Genomic DNA, 23,122 nt, shown 5'->3' with positions numbered 1-23,122 from the left:
CTCTTGTCCTGGATTGAGGGGCCCAGAACTGGACACAGCCCTTGAGGTGTGGCCTCACCAGTGCCCCCAGTACAGGGCATGGGCACTGGACTGGCCCTGCTGGCCACATTGTACTTGCTACAAGCCAGGGTCCCTCTGGCCTTCTTGCACACCTGGGCACAGCAGGGCTCACTCATTTATCACTTAATTCATCCCATTTATCACTTAACAGGTTTTACATGCAACCCAGTAGAACGTGATTCATTGAAGTGTACAAAATCTTTGTAAAAATTACTCCTCCTACCAACTTCATGTGAATAAAGAAACTGCTGTAAATGTCTTCTGGTGTATTCTCTTCCTTTAATCTGAAATTTTGGGTTTAGTAGCACCCTATGTGTGGCAGGAGGAAGGTCTGGGCTGGCACTGCCCTGGATGCAGGGTACATGTAGTCACAGCATGTCTCTGCATGTGGATTATTGCCTGGTGGAAGCCACAGTTGTTGAAAACTGTGAAATTATAGCAATTTCCTGCACTTTTTTGTTTCATAAGCACATCCAGGAAATGTGTGCCCCCACGTTAAGGTGTGTCTGTTTCTCCTTTTGTAGCTTCATTCAGATATTGATTCTGGAGATGGAAACATTAAATACATTCTCTCAGGTGAAGGAGCAGGAATCATTTTTGTTATTGATGACAAATCAGGGAACATCCATGCAACCAAGACACTGGATCGGGAGGAGAGAGCTCAGTACACGCTCACAGCTCAGGCTGTGGACAGGAACACGAACAGACCTTTGGAACCCCCTTCTGAATTCATTGTCAAAGTTCAAGACATAAATGACAACCCGCCCGAGTTTCTCCATGAGAATTACCATGCCAATGTGCCCGAGAGATCAAATGTAGGTGAGTACTCTGAAAGGCACTGCCCTTGTGGGGCAGTTGCACTGTCAGGACGTCTTGCCTTTATTTCATTCTTATTGTCAAGGATTTGGGGAACTAAAATTTACTTTATGCTCAGCCAGTGATTCACTTGATGTATTTAATTTGCTGACCAAATCAAACCCTGCACAGCTCCTAACTGGGAGACATTCCTAGCATAGAACTGTTTCCTCCTAGGGAGGAGTGTGAGAGTCCCCTGGAATTTATGGAGTGTGAATCCTCTGGGGTAAACACGAAGATCATTCCTGTGGCAGAGCTGTGTAATAAAGCTGGGAAGTTACTGCCTCACCATCTATTCCATTTTCATCTCCTGTTTGAGCTTGTGTCTGTCTCAGGGATTTCTACAGGAATGATTTGTCTGAAACTTACTGAGAAAAATGAAACAGAAAACTATTGTTTGGCTGTCTAACGACAAAAGCAATATGAGGCTTAAACTACTGAGGGGAAAACCATAATGGTACAGAGTGACTGCTGACTTTTATATCTTCACTGGGCAGAACATTAATCCACATCACAGCTGGTGACAGATCTTTTTGGATCGGATGAGTATATTTTGTCATATAGAAATTGTCAAGTAATTTTTATTTTCATCTTCCAAACGTGGAAATAACAAAGTTCAGGAATAGCTATGCTGTGTGACTGAAAGCATCTCTGCACAGTCCTTCCAGATGTGTTTGCCTCTGACTCTTCCTCCTGTGTTTGCTCTCCATTTTTAGGTACATCAGTTATTCAGGTAACAGCTTCAGATGCTGATGACCCTACCTATGGGAACAGTGCCAAATTGGTTTACAGTATCCTTGAAGGTCAGCCCTACTTCTCGGTGGAGGCTCAAACAGGTATTATTAAACAGTTTATTTGCATGGGACCTCATAACCAGAGTGCATTAGGGTGAATTAAGTGTACTGACTGGGTGGAGCTACTGATGTGTCTGAGCAGGGCTTCCTGCTCTGCTGCAGCTTGGTCTCCTGGCATTTGCTGGAGCTTCTCCACTAGAAAGTTGATGCTATTTCTGTGTGCTCTGATGTGCTGTGATGATTGAAAGGCTGTTTCTGTGCTCAGCTGTAATTGTGTGGAATATTGGGGCTGCATTCCTTACAGCAATGCCCAGGGAAAGCAGAACCTCCAGCATCACTGCAAACATTGCTGTGTTTAATGCTCTCAAAGTACACCAGCCAGGTTGTTATTAAACCTGTGTGTGCCATACGTCCTTTGTGTCCACAGGAATTATCCGAACTGCCCTTCCCAACATGGACAGAGAAGCCAAGGAGGAGTACCACGTGGTGATACAGGCAAAGGACATGGGAGGACACATGGGAGGCCTCTCAGGGACAACCAAAGTGACAATTACACTTACAGATGTCAATGACAACCCACCAAAGTTCCCACAGAGTGAGTTACAACAAAATCCTTCTCGCATTTCCTACTAGGACTCAGGTTTGTGAAGTATCAGGCATACCCAAGGCTTGAAGAAGCAGTAACTGATGGATTATTGCAGTACACATGAATAAATAAGTATTAGTTACTCATCTTTTAATGGTAACATGTGGGTATTTAGTGTCTGGACTATTTACTTTGTGTTGCAAAGTGAGACATTTTTAGGGTCAGGATTAAATTGCAAAGATTCCTGACCCTACACTTCATTTTTGAAGCTCCTGGGCCATGCTGTATAACTTATGTGAGCAGACAGACATACACATGTATTCCTCAAGACTTACATTTACCATGGCAAAACAAATTAAATTTACCACAATTCCATTTTTTAATTGTTAAAGTGTATTATTGGAGGTCAAATACAGCAATATTTTATACCTGAGCAATTTATTTTTCATGTATAAAATTAATCAGGGCTGACATTACCAGACTCAGCCTTCACAGCTGGGTGGAAGTAAATTAATGGGCCCACACATCTGTTCTGCTGCTCATCTCTGCGTGGGTTTGGGGTTTTTTGAGTGCAGTGCAGACACCATCCCAGCCCACCGTGTTTCTCCTCTGAGCAGCAGTTCTGACCCTGACACGCCCTGGCCATGGCCATCCCTCTGACAGCTCTGCTTCCAATGCTGCAGCTTCCTGGCCCCTCGTGAAAGAGCTGAAGTGACAGTCAGTCCCTAAATGTAAAAATATGTGTCAGCATTATCTACCCTTCAAAAAGGAAAGGATTAAATCCTAAAAAATCAGGTTTTGCATTCCATAAAACCTGCCTTTTCGTTCCAGATCATAACCTGGGACCCCAGGATACAATATTTTGTTAACTCCATCAAATGATGGATTTTTCTCTACAAATTCAAGCCCCTTGGCTGAATGTTTTGCAAGAACATTTTAAATGCCCAAAAGCAGTTACTCTACTTAATCATTCACCCCGAGATTAAACCTGAACTGGGAATGCTTTGTAACTCAGAACCAGGGTTTTACCTGTCTGTATAAACAGCCAAATGATTGATATTTTTATTCTCATTCTTTCTTTTTCTTTTTTTTTTTTTTTAATGTTCATTGCTCAAGCTGTTAATGAGTTATGTGCTTAAGTTTTGGGTTCTTTGTGACTGGAGCTAATGACCTATTTCAATGACATGTGGCAATTGTTTTCATGGGTAATGAGCCAAGTCCCTGCCTGGTGTAAGTGTCCTGATGTTCCTAGGGTGCTCATGGAGCAAAAAAGAGCAATTACAAGGGGGAATAAATTAGATTATTTTATTTTATCAGGCCTTTTTTTTTTTCTCCTCAATTTATTACTACTGATGATGTGCCAGAAAATGCTGACATAGATTTATATATTTGGGATCAGGTTATGAAATCAATAGTGCCTAAAGGATGACTTTTGGAGAGGGATTTATCCAGGAACAGTTTTGATCTCCTATGGTGTCCCTGAATACTCAGGGAAACACCTGTGGGATGTTTGGGGATGGTTTTCCTACTGGAGTTTGCCACGGGAAAGCCATTTTTTGTTTGGCATGAAATCACATACAAATTGATACATACTCTCTGTGGTGTGAAATTTTAATGATCATCGTTACCCTACATCCACACTCCAAATTCAAGCCACAGAAAGCAGCAGATTTTTACTTTAGCCAGCACAGCAGACAGGATTTATCCAATTCACTGTACATAATTTATGGCTCCTGAATGAATGGGCAGAAATGAGAAACAGAGCTGAAGGTCTTGCCATGAGTCATGTGAGAGAGAGTTTTCCTTCCATTTTTGTAATAACACCTCTGCTATCAATGGTAACCTTGGTGCCACAACAATTGCTGCATTCTGAGTGATTGGTTGTCCTTTTAAGCCTCTCCCTGAGCAGGGTGACAGGGAGGAGGTCATGTTTTATAGATTATTCATGTGGGTTAAGATTTCACAGCTGACTTCCTCCTCTGAGCTCTTTATAAGGGAACAGAACATTCCTTCAGGGGGGTTGAAAATGCAAAAAAATCACTGTTTATTTGGAACTCCCAAGTTCAATGAGTAAATGCACACACAGCTGGAGAGCAGCCTGCTCACTCAGGGCAAATGCCTGTTTCCCTCCCCAGGTGTGTACCAGATGTCGGTGTCGGAGGCGGCTGTCCCGGGAGAGGAAGTGGGGAGAGTGAAGGCCAAAGATCCTGACATTGGGGAAAATGGCTTGGTAGCTTACAGCATCATCGACGGAGATGGCATGGACATGTTTGAAATCACAACGGATTATGAGACTCAGGAAGGGGTTGTGAAGCTTAAGAAGGTGAGTGATGCCTACTGCTATGTAGCGTTCTTTGTTGCTGACAGAATATTTGGTAATAATGGATTACCACCTAAGCTAAAATATTAGTAAATGCAAATTTCACTTAATTCGTTTCTCGAGGTGTGATTAACTCTTAATATTCCATTTCCCCATTAGCTGAATTGGAATGGAAGAAAATAACCAAGAAGAGTTACATAAATACTGTACAGTGGATTAATTGCACAAACTAAATGAATTCATAATAAAAAGTCACGGTAAAATACCATGCCATCGGCTTCATTGTTAATGAAGTTTTGCCTAGTGCTGATAAGTAGCAGACATTCACTGTTGCTTTATGTTCAGTCTGAAAAGCCTCATGCCCTATAGTTTGAATTCTTCAGCTGTGCATTGTCCACAATAGTGTTCTGAAGGAGTCACAGGCTATGGGAAAAGCAGCAGAGGGGATTTCACACACAACCCATCAGTGGGACCCTTGAAAGCGTTATCAAATTAATTTTAAATTGCAAATTACAAAACATAAATCTTATTATTATGTAAGCATTATCATTTTGCCCTTTGTATCTTTAGAGCTATTTATCTCTCTTGGAGATAATCAGAACTCAAAGGACAAGGCCTGGGCAACTTAACTTCTGGGCAGGCCTGCCCTGCCCTTTGGGGCAGTCCCTCAGGATGGGACCCAGAGGTCTCCTCTGCTCAAAACTGCCCTGGTTCAATTTCTGTCTCTGTTCTAGAGGTGGGAGTGGATTTTTTTGTGTGTTTTGAAATGTGGGTGAGCTGTCACTCCACTCAGTTTATGGTGTTAACATACTTTGTGAATTGTGGTTGTCACCTGCATGATCATTTTGAGGTGCAACCCTGCAGCCATTTCATGCCAGTGAAGGTGCAGAGGTGCTGTGGCTTTGATCAGGCTCCCAAAAGGACTTCCCCCATGGGGCATTATTCCACCTCTCCTTTGGAAAGTGTTATGAGTTCTGGGGTTGGAGAGAACTGCAGGAATGAAAGCACTGCAAACCATCTTCGTGTTTTCCCCACTCCCTAAATAATTTAAATTCTCTGTGTGCTAGCTCATGGTGCACCCAGGAGCACTTCAAACCACATCCACATGGAATGCCTGCCAGCCTGGAACAGATGAAGCCAGGTCTCTTGTGGGAGCCCCTTTCCTACCCCTTGCACTTTTGTGCTGTCTGGAAGGCTGCATGGAGACAAGGTTAATTTTCCCAGTGCAGATGATTTCCTCAGTGACAGAGCAAGCAAACAGCAAGACCAGGACTCTGTGGGGATATTTTGAGTGCCTTCCTATGCTGCTCCATACATAGAATGTAGCTCCTTCCATTTGAGTCTTTATGTTTTTAAATACACACATTCCAGTCCAAGCTTGTTGACAGATGCTCACATTTGTTTGGTGTCATTGAGCACTAGGGCACTGCCTGCTGCTCTTACAGCCTGGTTTTCCTGACTCTGGAATGCACTGTCTCCTTGTTTCTCACAGACCTTAGATTATGAAACCAAAAAGTCCTACAGCCTGAAGGTGGAGGCAGCCAATGTCCACATTGACCCCAAATTCATCAGCAACGGGCCCTTCAAGGACACGGTGACAGTGAAAATAGCGGTGGAAGATGCTGATGAGCCACCGGTGTTTTTGAAGCCAAGTTACATTTTTGAAGTACAGGAAAATGCAGCATCTGGTACTGTGGTCGGAAAAGTACATGCCAAAGACCCTGATGCTGCCAACAGTGCTATAAGGTTTGCTGCATTTCCTGTTTCCTTCTGAGCATTAGCTTTTGGAATTGTTAGGCAAGTTCTGAAGACACTGTGACAGATCTACAGACACCCAGAATACTGAAACTTTAACCATCCAGCATTGTTTTTATGCCTTTGTTCCATAAGCTGCCAGTTTCTCAAAGCCTGTATCACACCGTAGCTATGTCTAATTAAAATATACTTCAGGGCATCTTTGGTAGACTGCACTCTAAATTAAATTTTCCACAAATACCTTATGCTGTTATCACAGTGTAGATTTTTCTCAAAATATAGAACTCTAAACTGTAGATTAGAGATTGTGTTGGGTAATTGTTAAGTGGTAATTGTTAAGTGGTAATTGTTAAAGACAAGCCCATACAGACACCTGCTTTCTGCAGTTGTGTTGGATTCTCTTGGAATCACAGAATCGTGGAATGGTTTGGGTTTACTGGGAGGGACCTTAAAGCCCATCCAGTGCCACCCCTGCCATGGGCAGGGACACCTTCCACTGTCCCAGGCTGCTCCAAGCCCCAATGTCCAGCCTGGCCTTGGACACTGCCAGGGATCCAGGGGCAGCCCCAGCTGCTCTGGGCACCCTGTGCCAGGGCCTGCCCACCCTCCCAGGGAACAATTCTTATAATACCTTCTATTAATTTAATTTTATTTGCTATGTTCTCAGTGTAACTTTAAATTATGAAGAGCTCTTTTGTGTGTATACTTAACATTTCAAAGAATTTCAACATGAAGTTATGAAAGCCAGAGCTGTATAAAGCTGTACAAATGTGCAGAGTGGGTAATATTTGATAAATTTATATGATCAATTAATATTCTGAGTAAACCAAAGATTGGAAGACTTAAAAGATCACCATGATTAATGTGAAACAGAAGAGAAAAAATATCTCAGTAGATATTTTTATCATGTTTTATAAGAGAAGAAAATAAAGAGTATATTAGGGCTTTGATATAGAGACTTCAAAGAGCAGCAATTTTCACTTATTACAAACATTCTGATGTACTGTTTTTCTAAATGTAGAAACCAACCAGGTTATTCTCCTTTTAAAAGAGCACATATCATCCCTTTGACAATGATATTGAGGGCAGCAATAGGTGTACTACTTACAATTATTGAGAAATAATAATTATATAGAACAAATCTGGATGCATGAAACTCCTAAGTCCTTCCTTTCTCTAATTACTGACTTTCAATCCTCTTTAGATATTCAATTGATCGACACACCGACCTTGAAAGATATTTTGTTATTAATGCAGAAGATGGCAATATCAAGACAATAAAGGCTTTGGATAGGGAAGAAATGGCTTGGCATAATATCTCTGTCTTTGCAGTTGAAGTCCGTGAGTATTTCACTGGGGTGTTTCAGAATCAGTAGTACGAATTCTGTAACCCTCCAATTGTCTCCGTTTGATAGACTGCAAGAAACCTCAACAGAAATACCTCAGCATATTTGATCTTCCCCTGGTTGCAGCTGGGAATTTGTTTGTTTTGAGGAGTTTTCCTGCTTCTGTCTCATCTTGGTGTTGCCTCTCCCGCAGACAAACAGCACCAGGAAGCCAAAGTTCCCGTTGCAATCAAGGTTGTTGATGTCAATGACAATGCTCCCAAGTTTGCGGCGGCCTACGAAGCCTTCGTGTGTGAGAATGCCCGAAGCAACCAGGTATGGGCCACCCACCACCTCCTGTGCCCACCACTGCTCTGTGCCCACAACCTTCCCTGTGCCCACCACCTTCCTGTTCCCACCACCCTTCCTGTGCCTACCACCTTCCTCTGCGCACCATCCTCCTCTGCCCACTACCTTCTCTGTTCCTACCGCCTTCCCTCTGCCCACCATCCTTCCTCTGCGCACAACCTTCCTCTGTGCACCACCCTCCTCTGTCCACCACTTCCCTGACCACTACTTTCTCTGTGCCCATCACCTTCTTCTGTTTCCACCACCTCCCTGTTCCCACCACATTTCCTGTTCCCACCACCCTCCCTGTTTCCAGCACCTTCTCTGTGCTCACTGTGCTCCCTGGTCCCACTACCTCGCTATGCCCACCACCCTCCTCTGCCCACCACCTTCCCTGTTCCCACCACTGTCCCTGTTCCCCACCCTCCCTGCACACACTTCTCTTCCCTCAGGGCGTTAGCCCATTTTTGTCTTGTCAGCTCCAATGAGAAGTAGTAAATGAACATTTGTTTAGAGGTTTTGGCCAGAAAGCCTCAAGGACCCAGGAAGGCACTTTATCTCTGAACTGCTACCAGCAGTTATCCAGTGCTTTGTGCACTGAGTGGGATTGGTGTTGGCTGGGAGTACCCACCAGCACAGGGTCAATGGAGCTGGTTCGGGGCAGCTTTCCCAGTTGTTGGACTGGTTTGGATATTACAGAAATACTCAGTGTCTTATGGGAAGAGTCCCAGTACAGTGCTTGTAGAATTTAGCCAACAGATTCATTCCTGGCAATCTGTGAGGAAGAGGGGTTATGATCATACAGAAATACAGCTCTGCACATGACCTGTGCCTTTGCAGTCAGTGCAGCTGTTTGAAAAGGACTTTCTCCGCTGCTGAGTTTTCTGCAGACTTTTATTTATTCTGCTGAGTTCTCATTAGCACATATTTGTATATAAGACTGTAGAAGGTGTGTGCTTTTACAGCTGTAATCCTGGGGTGGTTAAATGCATAGCAAATCAGGATTGCCTGCTGTAGTTTGGAGTCTGCTCTGTGTTTGCAATTGCATATATTTGTATTTGAGGGGAGTTATGCTATTTTTCAATTCTTTATATTCAAGGACTGTCTCAGAATGCTGTCTGTATGTGATGTACCCAGAGAAGGAGCTGTTTGTTTACCGAGTGCTTTTCTTTTACAGCAATTTATTACAATTAGTGCTGATGACAAGGATGACTCGGCCAATGGACCAAGATTTATCTTCAGTTTACCACCTGAAATTATTCATAATCCAAATTTTACACTCAGAGACAACAGAGGTTTGTGTGAAGATTCCCATTCTATCAGAATCCAAAGAAATGACAAAGTAGAGCTAATGGCCTATGCAATGTCATGTAACAGCATTTTCGTCAACTTTGTCAGAGTTTTTCTCCAAGATTTAGGGGAGGAAGGCAAAAACATACAGCTGAGATGCAAGGATTGTTAACTCACTTGAATTTTCTTGAATGCAGATTTTAAGTTATGTAATAATACCCAACAGGAAGAATCCACTGCCATTTTATCTCCCAGGAAGAGGATAAAACCACTGCCAAACACTCACTAAATGGAATTGGCAGATGTCCTTGGTTGAGAGAAACCTCAAGTTAGCTGAGACAGCACAAATTGTTAGGCTGCTTGTATTTGTTCACTACTGTGATTGCCAGCTTTTGTAAATTATGGATCACAAGAGACATGGGCTAGATTCCCACTGGAATCAAATCACTGCCTGGTGCAGGAAATGAAACGGGGATTTGTGCTGTGGAACGTACCTGGATTGGGTATCTCAGCATCTGGATATCTTGATCCCTTTGCCAATTTGCTATTCATGAAACAGAGTAGAGCTTTGCATTCAGATTGATGGTGAGATGTAAGAAATTTGTAAGCAAAAAACCTCAGGCCTGGGTGAGTGTCAAAATTCAATTGATCACAACATAATGACATCAGTGACCTTAACTTGCCAGAGGCTGAGGGAGACAGAGGAGGTAGGTAAACAAACAAACAAACAAAGACAGGTTTGGCCATTATACATATTTATTCAATTTATTTCATTATATTCTGATTCAATGCTCATTTTTTATTTCCCTGCACAGGGCAAAAGCTGTTTCAGCTTCTAAAGGATTAGTTTTGATTAGTAAACTTTAATGTTTGAAGGAAACTTGACTGTTTTCTGAAAAGTAAAACTCAGTTGAACTGGTTTAAATAATGAATCCAAGAGTGCCAGAAGTACAAAAGGCAACAAAATCCAGATACAGGATTTCAGTAAAATCTGTTCTGTTGAGGCACACTTTATATCTGTGCACATCTGAAGGGAGGGTAATTATCATCAGAGCTTCCAAACAAAATCTCTGTTATTCCTGACTGATCAAAGTAATGCTGTTGCCTAGTGCTTGACACTTGTACATACATAAGCAATTCATAAAGGAGCCAGTGCAGGGCATATATTTATTCTCTTTAAAGTAGTAAAACACAAGTTTTGAAAAATTAATGGGTATATTTCTAGAGAGGAGTAAATAAGAGTGTATTCTTTGCTTGAGACCCAGAGGCCAAGTTTGTCTATAAAATACATTTTATGGTCGCCACATCAAACTGAAAATAGATCAGATTTTATAATCTAGCAGAGGAAACGTAGGTCAGAGTGGAGATGCTCTGAGTTGTATTATGGTTCCTGACTCCAGCCAATCCCACTAATCCTTCATTTCCATGTGCAGCAAATTCATTACTGACAAAATTACCCCAGATAAAAATGTTTTGTAGTTGAAATTATGATGTCACCTTAATGTGGTGTTTCTACCTGGCAGTACTGCAAAAGGTTATTTCAAGAAGGGATTATTAAGGGATTGAATCTTCCCATATAATTTTCTTTTTGGGAAATGAATAGTGTGAGGAAATTCATCCATTTGCATCCTTTCTTTCCCTCGTTTTGTTCAATCCTCGGTGCAATTATGTTGTTAATTTACCTATTTCTGTGGGGTGTTTTTAAGTAAGTTATAGTACAGCAAAGTAAAAAAGTTAAAATTCTGTGTACTTCCATATAAAAAACTTCTTAGGGAGAGTGTGTTACCATTTGCAAGTCAAATAATGTACATGGTCATTCAAAGTCATTTTTTTTCAGTTGTAAGTCTGAGTATTCTATAAGCCATGCCACAGCTTTCAGACAGAATTGCTACTTTCAAAGAAAAATGGCTTTATTAACTGTGGAGAACAGTTAATGAAAACTCCAGTGTTTGGGCCTATTACAGAACTTTGAAGTGAATACAGCCCCATAATTATCATTTAATAGAGTTTCTTTTTAGCAACTCCTGAAAGTAATCACATATTGCAGTAATCCAAAACAGCATAATCATGTTCTACATCCTATTAATAGCCCACTGTGTTACCAAGTCCTCAGCTGAGCCCATCTCCCATAGAAAACATGAGATAATGGCTTAGCCCACGCTGGGATAAAACACGGAATTACTTTTGCACTGTTTCCTTATATTCTAGCTCATAAACAAACAGCACTGTCTGCCCAGGCTCTGCTCAACTCTGCTCCCACTGAAGTCAGCCTTCAAAAGAGCAGCACAGGCTCGCGGCACTGCACAGCAGAGAGGCAGATTTTGAGTAAATGATTTCCTGCATTTAATCCTGCTGGGTCCTGTGCTGAGATGCCCTTTTCTTGGACTCCCTCAGCCTGGAATTGCTGGAAGGGCTGCAATCCCAAATTCACAAATTAGTGCTTTACAGAGCCTGAAATGAAACTTGTGAGCCCCCGAAAATCAGTGACTGAAGTCCGCTTTTTAAACTCAAACATGTGCTTCACACTTTTTCAACAAGAAAATTTTGAAACACATGAACAATAAAGTCCCAGGATTTTGCCATACATTATCCACAGCAATTGCCACTCCTGGTAAGGATTTTAGACAGCAGAACCCCTGAAACTGTTTAGTTTTCTGGCTGAATCTGCACTCACACCTGATATAGGTGATAAAGTTCACACTACAGTCAGCTCCTGTAATCTAGAATCCTCCTTACACAATCTATGTGTTAACAAGCCCCCAAAAACTAAGCTACATTTGCCTATGCACACAGGAAAAATTGGAAATCATCGGTAAGATCACCAGAGAAAAAGACAAAACTCAAAGGTCAGGGAGATCAGTAAAAGGATCACCAAGAAATAATGCAATTTTAACTTCTAATTGTGAAGATTTCATGGGGAGAACAGGGAATCTTCACTTGCAACACCTTTGGATGTTGGACATCCAAGGCAATAATAGCTGGAAAAGCATGAAATTTTGGGAGTGGCTGTTTTGAGATGACTGTTCTTTTCCTTCTTGTGTTAACCCCCATTCTGTTCATTAGGACTGACAGTCAAGTAGTTCCCATATGTGTTAAGTAATAGTTTTAAGCTGGTGTTGACATTTAACTTCTGTTGGCTTAAAAAATGCCATTTTACCAGGATTATAGTTCTACTCCTGGGCCTTGAAAATAATAAAAAAGCAAGGATGAGAATATTAGCTAGGATTATATGTTATCTTTTATCTAGGTAAAAGAGAGTTTTTTTTTCTCTTATGGATATTATGTTTCTTCTAAATGTGAGAAGTGAACATAAACAGTAAAAGGAAAAGTTTAAAAAATGACCTTTTAGGCTTGATGTATTGTAGTCCTTTTTAAACTTTAGCCAGGCCTGTTGATTGGATTTTTCTTTTTAAAAATTTATATTAAACTAAAAACTGGTTCCCATTAAAACAGATAAATCAGTCATTGGATCAAAATCAGCTTTGTTTAGTGTAGGTGACTGCAGTGGACCAGGCCAGTCTGTATAATAGCTGAATAATTTGCTGTCCTTTTCTTATTTCTAATTAGGAATACTATTTCAGCTGACAAAAGGCAAGAAAAATAAAATATATGATTAAAAAATGCATAGCCGAAGACTAAACATACTAATATATGGTATTGCCATTCCTTCCACTGTGCCTTTGCAGCCTCAAGGCAGCTGTAGCTCAGCCCCCTGTTAATGTTCATATTTTTTGCCACAAGAATAATCAGCCCTATTGTGATTTTTCATTTAATGGAACAGATCTTGGTACTCCTATTGAGGAAATGAATTATTAAGCACATTTTAGAGGACTCTGTGGAACAGTTTTATCCTGGATCAATATATTAGTTCAAGTTAGTTGATAGGTTAATAGATATTAGATGTTGTATTTCTCTTTGTACCAAATTGTTACGAGCCCATTAATTTAAAGTCCTAAAATAAGGCACCTGTCACGCAGACATTGAGATCACCAAGGTCCTGTGAAAAATTGTGCCTCAAAGTTTAGATGGAGCATGTAAACGTTCAGGAGATTAGAGGGACTCTGAGAGAAACAAAGGGCACCTCCAAGAGCCACAAGTAATAAACAATCAGATCTTTATCAGAGTCTCTGTCCTTACACTGTGTAAAGAAGAAGTTAACAAGCTGCTTTCTACCTAATTGATTTTTTTTTTTTGGTGAGACTTCAGCACCAAAAAGGAACAGTTGTGTCATGACCAGGTGACCACTCAGGGCATCAGGGGTGTGGCCTGCCAGGACAGGGGTAGATATGGGGGATGGATTCATTTGGTGGGTAACAGATCCTACCTAAAATATTCATCCTTTCTGCTGTGAACTCCAGAAGTTACTGGGAGAGTCATAAGAGGTGCAAACATCCTCCCATAGATTGACCAAATCTGGGGGCAGTTTCAGACCTTGTGTTACATCAGGGGCACTGCCCACAAGGCTGGTTAGGGCAAGGCAAGAACGCTTCTCTTTGGGTATAATTTATTCACAGATTTCCATGGAAATCGTGAGGATTAGATCATTAGGAGAGGTTTTATGGTTTGCATTATTAAATTCTGGAATTTATGCTGACTCTTCAATGGGAAAACAATTAATCTGCAGTACCCTGAGGCAGCAGTAAAACGGGTACCTTCGGAGGTGAACAGCCCTCTCTCAGTAGATAAAAGAATTGTTCTTTTTTTTCCCCCTTTCCATTATACAGTGAAAAATAAAGAACGTGGCAAGCCAGGAAAGGTTGTGTGGAATAAATCTTCAATATAAACTGGCTTTTGAAGGTCTGAAATCCACAGATATGATTGCTTCACTTTATTTACTTTGGGATGTTTACAGCTGTTATAAACTTTGGTTCAGGCTGAGCTGAGAGAGGAGGAGCACAACAAGAAAACCCTATTGGTGTTCCCCTGGGAGTGGGAAGCATGGGCTGCCTCAGCTCAGGGTGTCACCTCACACAGTCCCCTTTCCAAGGCTTTAGCCACAGGAGGTGTGCAGAACCATCCAAAATGCCCTGTGCTGAGATGGCAGCTTGTTTTCTGCCCCCTACACCAGGAGAACCACGGCAGGGCACCTCTTATGAGGACAATGGGAAGAGTTACAGAAATACTGTCAGGAGTGGGACCCATGGATCCCTGTGGGTCCCTTCCAACTCAGGGTATTTTTGGTTCTGTGCTTTAACTCTTCCTCACACCCATGTAATTCATAATGTTCCCAGACATACTATACATGTATGATCAAGCTCTTTGAGTTCTGGCTTTGGAAGCTTGGGTGAAAACCAGATTCTGATAAAACACTGTTACCTTCAGTGTTTCTCAATGAAACAGTGAGGCTCAAATTTGCTCATACACAGCAAATATTGGCTTTTGTTTTGGTGGGAGTCTCTTTATCACAGCCCATTTTGGGACAGATCTCTGTCTACCATGCTTTTAGATGTGACTCCAAGAACAACACATAAGGGAGATATGGGTTTCATCCCTCCACTGAAATCTTTAATTCTGGAGAGAAAGAAACCAGTTCAGGCAGCAATAAGAAGGTCCAGCCATTTGGGTGGCTGAAAAAATATTGTGAATTTCTCAGAAACTTACAGGTACTAAAAGGTGCTATCAGACAGAGATTATCTGTGTTCCTTGTGTTAATTAAAGAATTAAAACTGAGTGTGGTGCTGTATGAATTAAATAAAATCCTGTAATTTCTCTTGGGTCATTAGAAAGGCAACACTTTATACTGGTTTATTGTAGAATTAATGCTGAAGCCCCTGAAAGTTGAGAGCCATTGCAGCGAGATAATTTCTTTTTCAACATTGCCTACGAGGACGACTTTGTGGGATAATGATTCTCTCTCTTCTTCAACCAGATAACACAGCGAGTGTGCTGGTCAGACGGGAAGGGTTTAGCCGCCAGAAGCAGGATTTGTACCTTCTCCCCATCGTGATCAGCGACGGCGGCGTGCCCCCGCTGAGCAGCACCAACACGCTGACCATCCGCGTGTGCGGCTGCGACAGCGGCGGCTCCCTGCTGTCCTGCAATGCCGAGGCCTACATCCTCAACGCGGGGCTCAGCACCGGCGCCCTCATCGCCATCCTGGCCTGCATCGTCATTTTGTTAGGTAAAAGAGAGTTCTTTCCCTACTGCTCATCTGTACTTGTGTTAAAAAAGTAATCCTGCCCTCAGCTCCATGATGGAGAAATGAATCTTCATTTTTTAGCTTTTATTTTTATAGGGGGTACTGATATGCCTGGATGTGAGAGGCTTTGGGGTGACGTGATTGTGGCCTTGCAGTTCCTGGAGGGAGCCCACAGGAAAGATGGAGAGAGACAATTGACAAGGGCCTGGAGACAGGACAAAGGGGAATGGGTTCCCAGTGCCAGAGGGCAGGGCTGGATGGGATATTGGGCAGGAATTGTTCCCTGGGAGGGTGGGCAGGCCCTGGCACAGGGTGCCCAGAGCAGCTGGGGCTGCCCCTGGATCCCTGGCAGTGCCCAAGGCCAGGCTGGACATTGGGGCTTGGAGCAGCCTGGGACAGTGGAAGGTGTCCCTGCCCATGGCAGAGGGTGGGATGAGGTGAACGTTATGGTCTCTTCCATCCTAAACCATTCTGGGCTTCTGTGATATCTTCAATAGCAAATACCAGTGAATTTGTGTAGACGTGCTTGGAGAATGTCCTCTTGTGGCCTAGTGCCAGTTAATCAGGGACACTGCTTAAAGGAGGTCATGGCATACAGTTCTAAGTTTTGTGATCTTCCCTGGATGACAAGTTCCTTATTGAGGTCAGCCAGGATTAATGGCCCCTGGCAGCTATTTCCCTCAAACCCATCTTGTGTTGAAGACAGATGAGTGGCTCAGAAAACCTGCTTTTAAGAAAGTGTTGCATAGTGTTTCCTGATGATTTGAAAAAAAAAATTATATAATATTTTCTAATTTCCCTGCAGTAATTGATAGAGTTTCTTTTCTTATATACTTTATTTTACAGAAATTTGAGTTGAGAACACAAAAACAAATACGCGTTTGGAGGTGTTGCTTAAAAAAATCCATTTTAATGGAAATGACACTTGGAACTCGAGTTAAGCTTTGGGCATACAGGAGAGGATAAAGATTCGTCTTTGTTTTGTTGCAGATATTCATGTGCTTGGCCTGCTCAAAGGCAGTGTCACAGTGTTCATGCGGCACTGGGGGCCCCACCGACACTTCCCTTGAATTAGTGTTGCAGTAATGAGCAATTAGTAAGAGCAGTGGCATGCAGCCCAGACAGAGAGCCTCAGATCAGTGTGTTCAGTTCTGTGTACAAACATCGCTGCTTTTACCTTACAAGGAGCCCTAAAAATGCAGAAGTTTGCAGCAATCCAGCACAAAAGCTGAGGGCTCAGTGATGCCGCAGTTATTAGCAAAGGGGCTGCTGTTTGACAGTGCAGCCTAACTCGTGTTTTTGTTTTCTCCAGTCATTGTTGTGCTGTTTGTAACCCTGAAGAGGCAGAAGAAAGAGCCCCTGATCGTTTTTGAAGAAGAGGATGTCCGGGAGAACATCATCACGTACGATGACGAGGGCGGAGGCGAGGAGGACACGGAGGCGTTCGACATCGCCACGCTGCAGAACCCCGACGGCATCAACGGCTTCATCCCCCGCAAGGACATCAAGCCCGAGTACCAGTACCTGCCCAGGCCGGGGCTGCGGCCCGCGCCCAACAGTGTGGACGTTGATGATTTCATCAACACCAGGATACAGGAGGCCGACAATGACCCCACTGCCCCTCCCTATGACTCCATCCAGATCTATGGCTACGAGGGCAGAGGCTCAGTGGCTGGGTCCCTCAGCTCCTTGGAGTCAGCGACGACAGATTCTGACTTGGACTACGACTATCTACAAAATTGGGGACCTCGATTTAAGAAACTTGCAGACTTGTATGGCTCCAAAGACACTTTCGATGATGATTCTTAACAATAAAGTTTAAGATTTGGCCTTAAGAACTGTGTCCGAAGTTCTGAAGAATCCAGAGGAAATGTAAGCAGGTATTTTTTTAAAAATCAAGAAAAATCTCATTTAAACATTTAAGTTTGACAGAGAGGATCCCTTTGATAAAAAAGGACATGAAAGTGGTAAATACTGTGAAGTACCTTTTCCTACAAAAGGCAAATCTGGAAGTTGGCTGCCAGCTTCACTAAAGGAAAAAACCCACTTAAGAAATGCGAAATATTTAAATGAAGGAAAATGCTAAAAGCGAACCTACAAATAGGGGAAATCTTTTGTGTGTTACGAACATCTAAATCTTTTATGTCAAAGAAGCTTCCACAAATTAGAAAAGATAACAGTTCTGAGCTGTAATTTCGCCTTAAACTATGGACACTCTATATGGTAGTGCATTTTTAAACTTGAAATATATAATATTCAGCCAGCTTAAACCCATATGATGTATGTACAGTACAATGTACAATTATTATGTCTCTTGAGCATCAAACTTGTTACTGCTGATTCTTGTAAATCTTTTTGCTTATACTTTCATCTTGAACTAATACGTGCCAGATATAAAAACTCTGTCTTGTTGCAGTGGGAGGCGCCCTATTTCTATGTCATTTTTAATGTATCTATTTGTACAATTTTAAAATTCTTATTTTAGTATACATACAAATATCAGTATTCTGACATGTAAGAAATGTTACAGCATCACACTTATATTTTATGAACATTGTACTGTTGCTTTAATATGTGCTTCAATATAAGAAGCAGACTTTGAAATAAACTGATTCTTTTTTAATTCTTGTTCTGGTTATTAAGCATATAAGGAAAAACATAGTGTTTCTAATGTCCCATTTATAGTTCTGACTAATTTACTACAATTGTGACCTTTTAATAGCCTTATTTATTATGTGTTTGTAGTTGGTTTGTTGCCTTGTTAAGTGATTATTTAAAAATCAAGTACATTTTACAAATGTTTTTTAGATTAAAACAAATGTAACGTCTGGTGAACATTTTGTACCCTCTCTATCTACAGCTTGTGGCTGCTCCCAGAACGCAGTAAGAACCGTCATATAGTCCTACTGTGTTTCCTGGATTAAATTAAGTGTAATACTTTTCAATATTTCCCATGTAATATGCATTTATCATATATCTTAGAGATTCCCGAGGTTTCAGGAGTGACTTTGTGAGTGGACGGGAGTACTCTGTACTTACACTTTACTCCAGGCTTGTGAGTTTCCGTATCTGTGCTGAGCTTCTGCGGGTTCTAGAGACTGAAATCTGACCCAGTTTAGCTGTGACTTCCCTAAGGACTGTTCTACCTGACAATTACCTTACCTGAGTAGTAATTAAGATTCCAGCACTTAATTCCTATTTTTTAAAATTTCTTTTTTTGTTTGTTTGGGTTTTTTTATTTTTAATTTCCAGTAGAATAGCATCGTCTGCGGACAGGGAGACATTTTAATTTGTGATGACAGAAATACAGAGTGCTTTCAGGGTTGTTCCTTGTAATGTATGTTTTTAATCCAAAAAGGGATCTATAACTTTTTTTTTTATATTAGTTCAGAAGGGGCAAGGGATTGGAATATGTTCTGCACATCAACATTTGCTGCATCTGTGTACAGCTGTACCTTTGCTGAATTTAATATAGTTGGCTGTGTAGAGTCAGAGATCAGCAGCTGCAATATGGGAAGCGGCAATAAATAAATAGAAATTACCTACCTTTTCCTACATTCCTTTTACAGGCCCTGTCCTTCATTTGCAGTCAGGTACCAAACTGCTTGATCTGAGAGGAAATCTGATTTGTTGGTGTGTTGCTTTTCTGAAGACCCCCCATATATGTAGTTAGATTAAAATTGAACTTCTTAAAATGATGACTGATGTGTCAGCTCTATATCCATAACATATTCACTTGTCCCATTATATCCCTATGTTTTATAAGGCAGAGTTTGCTAAATCAGCAGATTTGCTCTACAATGTTTATTGTAATATTTCACTTTATTATAGCTGTATGCATTCTATATAATTCTATAGTTTATTATTAACTTGGTTCAAATTTCTTTGGTTGTTGATTTTTCTCTGTTTATAATCCAAAGAATATTTTGCTAGATTTGCACATTTCTCCATTATAAATTTAAATAAACATTGAAAAAAAAAAAAAGAAAAGTAATGAGTATCACTTTACAAATTAACAAATTGAAATAAAGTAAAAAAGAAGTAATTTGTAGGACTCCATCCTCATTGATGCTATCTGGGTTTATTTTACTTTTGAGCAAGTTTTAGAATTAATAACGGCATTTTCTACATTTTTATGTTTAATTTTTAAGAAGGACATTGTCAAGTACATTTTTTAATAGTTTCAAGTGCTTTGAGTTTTAGTCTCTATTGTTTGTAGCACTCTCGTAGATGTTTGGAAATAAATTTTCTTTCCCTGCTGGTTTTGTCCTTTTTCATTTGATTATTTTTCCCCTTCCCAGTGGATGTGGAATTATCACAGCATTTTATTAAGTCAGGCTTGCTAATCTCAGCCAAGGCTGCCTCTGAAATGCTGGGAATTATCCTCACTCCGGACCATCAGCAGCACCTTGGATGAGCAGCGCGTTCTGGCACCACAACAGGACATTGCTTTGCGTTGAACTTCGCCGTGGCCCTCGTGGGAGCCTCAGGTTTTTAATCTGAGTTTGGTAAAACCCATCCCAGCATGGTGGCTCCAAGTTAGTCCCAGCACACCCAAGAAGGCCGTGGGCTGTAGGTTGCTGCAGCATTCCCAATGATCCCAGCGACCTGGGAAGGGATTCACCAGCACGAGTTGCTTTAGCATAGTGGCTCTGCCTTCCCCAGGGACCGAGCCTCACATCCATGGAAGACAACTGAAAGGTTAATTACAGCTTCAGTGGGTTTGGAGAGAACCCCCATTCCAAGGAGGATCACCACGCCTGAGCCAGGTAAGGCAAGGGGCGGTGGCAAGTGCAGGTGGTGCTTTGGCGGGTTTGTCGTCATTTGAGGGGATACAGCAACCCCCTCCAAACACCATCACTAACACACAACCTGACCTTACCAGAGGCACTTCCTTGTGAGCTGAGTGAGTTCTGTGCTCCAGCTGGCAGAACTGCTCAGCTCCTGGTCTAGCTGAGTGTCACCAAGCTAGGTGCCTCTCCCTCCTGTGTCTCTGCAGTGCCTTGGAACACCATTCCTCATCCTGGCAAGAAGCAATTAGGGGTGCAAGTGCAGGGCTGGTTGCTAGGGGAGCTCTCCAAACTTGCACTGATAGGGAAGGGGAGGGTTTGTTTGGGAATTCTCAGATCGCCTCTGCTGTGTTCGTGCCACAATGCCAAGCAGTCCTTGATAATGTGTCAAGGGGTACAAGCCTGCAAGCTCACCACCAGCATTTCTGTGATCTCAGGCAAGATCCTGCCCCAGAGACTGCCACAACTCAGATGAGAAAAGCTTTTTAAGGAGCTTGCAGGTTTTGTTGGTTCCATCTTGTTGACTTGCAAAATAAAATGCTGAAGTTTTCCATGTTGCTGCTGATAAGCTCAGAGAGAAAGTGGAGAGTAGGAATTTAAATAAGGCTCACAAAGAGGCGAGCTTAGAGACCCAAAAGCCTGGAATGCTTGTATGTCTTCCCCATCCAGCTGCATTTTCAGAATTACACGTGTAAAGAAAGGGTCAGTAAGCAAAAATCCAGGTAGGCCTTGTGCAGGTTTTCCCTTCAGACACTGATATAAATACTGAACTACTATAACCAAACCCGATTAATTGGCGGCAGAATCACATTTTGTATTAAGGGGGAAAAAAAAAGAAAACGAAAAAGATGAGAGAGAGAAAAGAAAAAGGAATGGCTTGGGAAAGGGACTGAGTGAGTTTGTTAGGGAGTGAGCTGCAGGTCTCTGGAGCTCTTCTGTTGTTTTCACTCTTTTAGGCTGAGACTGGGGATCAACCAGCTTGACCTAGTTCCATTCCCTGTGTGCTAGTGCACAAGTTTTCCATTATTTAATATCACTGATCTCTGTGTTTGATAAGAAAGGCTCTTTCAAACCTGACTGAGCTGGACTGGCTACAATTACCCAAGTAATAAGAACAATTTTAGCCCAATCCAATTCATGGATTCATAGTCATTTGAAAAACTTGTTTCTTTTCTTTCTGAGTGAAATCTTGGGCCTTGCTGCTCACCAGCTCTAGACCTCTGTTCTTCCCTCCCTTATGGAACTGCAAATCCCACATCCACAGTGGGTGTCCTGCCCTGTCCCAGCAGAGGAGGGGCAGAAGCGGCAGCAGCTCTGCCAGGGGAGCTTCATGTGTGTGCCCACACAGGGGACTTTGCTGATGCCCCACACCTCCTTCTCCTGGACGTACGCATCAGGGACAGCTCCTGATCCATGGGGGTGGTCTGCAGAGCATCTGGAGCATTTCCTGTTTCTCTGTGGAAAGAAAACCCCCAACACAAGCAGGGAGAGACTTGCTTGGACTGTGAGTGACTCTCAGAACTCCTTCCAGGTCAGGGAAGGGTCTTTCTCAAGTCTTTCAGACCTTCTACTGGAGCCAGTTTGTATTTTATAAATAAATATTATCCAGGGCAGGGAATTGAGCCTGAGATTTTCAAAGTTCTTGTGAGTTCTCTAACTGCCAAACTCAAAACGTGATACCTTTTTCCCCCCTTTCCTCTTTTCTTTCCTTTTCTTTTCTTTTTTATTTTCTTTTTTTTTCTTCTTCTTTTCTTTTCTCTTTTTTCTTTTCTTTTCTTTTCTTTTCTTTTCTTTTCTTTTCTTTTCTTTTCTTTTCTTTTCTTTTCTTTTCTTTTCTTTTCTTTTCTTTTCTTTTCTTTTTTCTTTTCTTTTCTTTTTTTCTTTTCTTTTCTTTTTCTTTTCTTCTTTTCTTTCTTTCTTTCATTTTTCTTTCTTTTCTTTTCTTTTCCTTTCTTTTCTTTTTTCTTTTTCTTTCTTTCTTTTCTTTCTCTCTTTTCTTTTCTTTTCTTTTCTTCTTCCTTTTCATCTTTCTTTCTTTTTTCTCTTTTCTTATTCTTTCTTTTCTTTCCTTTGTCCTCTGTTCTTTTCTCTTTTCTTTTCTTTTCTTATTCTTTTCTTTTCTTTTTTCTTTTCTTTTTCTTTTCTTTTCTTTTCTTTTTTCTTTTCTTTTCTCTTTTCTTTTCTTTTTCCTTTTCTTTTCCTTCTTTTCTTTTTCTTTTCTTTTCTTTTCTTCTCTTTCCTCTTCTTTCTTTTCTTTTCTTTCTTTCTTCTTTTCTTCTTTTCTTTTTTCTTTTCTTTTTCTTTTTCTTTTCTTCTTTTCTTTTCTTTCTTTCTTTTCTTTTCTTTTTCTTTCTTTTCTTTCTTCTTTTCTTTTTCTTTTCTTTTCTTTTCTTTTTCTTTTCTTTCTTTTTCTTTTCTTTCTCTTTTCTTTTCTTTTCTTTCTTTTCTTTTCTTTTCTTTTCTTTTTCTTTTCTTTTCTCTTTTTTTTTCTTTTCTTTCTTTTCTTTTCTTTTTTCTCTTCTTTTCTTTTCTTTCTTCTTTTCTTTTCTTTTCTTTTCTTTTCTTTTCTTTTTTTCTTTTTTTCTTTTTTCTTTCTTCTCCTTTCTCTCCTCTCCTTCTTCCTCTCCTCTCCTCTTCCTCTCCTCTCCTTCTCTCTCCTCTCCTCTCCTCTCCTCTCCTCTCCTCTCCTCTCCTCTCCTCTCCTCTCCTCTCCTCTCCTCTCCTCTCCTCTCCTCTCCTCTCCTCTCCTCTCCTCTCCTCTCCTCTCCTCTCCTCTCCTTCCTCTCCTCTCTCTCTCTTTTCTTGTTCATTTGCAGTAGTTTAAAACTGCATCGAGAACAGCAACAGCTGAAACAGCAAC

The 23,122-nt window shown here is 41.4% G+C and overlaps 1 protein-coding gene across 1 annotated transcript in view; it reads left to right on the top strand.

Moving 5' to 3' along the window:
• CDH11 (cadherin 11) overlaps window positions 1-19,732 on the top strand; it is an 82,518-nt gene extending 62,786 nt beyond the window's left edge. Inside the window, exons 5-14 of the mRNA XM_039558180.1 lie at window positions 585-879; window positions 1,632-1,751; window positions 2,137-2,304; window positions 4,431-4,618; window positions 6,108-6,361; window positions 7,575-7,711; window positions 7,910-8,031; window positions 9,221-9,338; window positions 15,203-15,454; window positions 16,785-19,732. Coding sequence (XP_039414114.1) covers window positions 585-879; window positions 1,632-1,751; window positions 2,137-2,304; window positions 4,431-4,618; window positions 6,108-6,361; window positions 7,575-7,711; window positions 7,910-8,031; window positions 9,221-9,338; window positions 15,203-15,454; window positions 16,785-17,281 — 2,151 coding nt within the window. The 3' untranslated portion in view covers window positions 17,282-19,732. The remainder of the gene's footprint in view (window positions 1-584; window positions 880-1,631; window positions 1,752-2,136; window positions 2,305-4,430; window positions 4,619-6,107; window positions 6,362-7,574; window positions 7,712-7,909; window positions 8,032-9,220; window positions 9,339-15,202; window positions 15,455-16,784) is intronic.
• Window positions 19,733-23,122: the final 3,390 nt, after the last annotated feature.

This window comes from Corvus cornix, chromosome 11 (genome assembly GCF_000738735.6).
Source record: "Corvus cornix cornix isolate S_Up_H32 chromosome 11, ASM73873v5, whole genome shotgun sequence".
NCBI classification, from domain to species: Eukaryota; Metazoa; Chordata; class Aves; order Passeriformes; family Corvidae; genus Corvus; species Corvus cornix.
The sequence above is the reverse complement of the archived record's forward strand: the minus strand, read 5'-3'. Positions and strand labels throughout refer to the sequence as shown.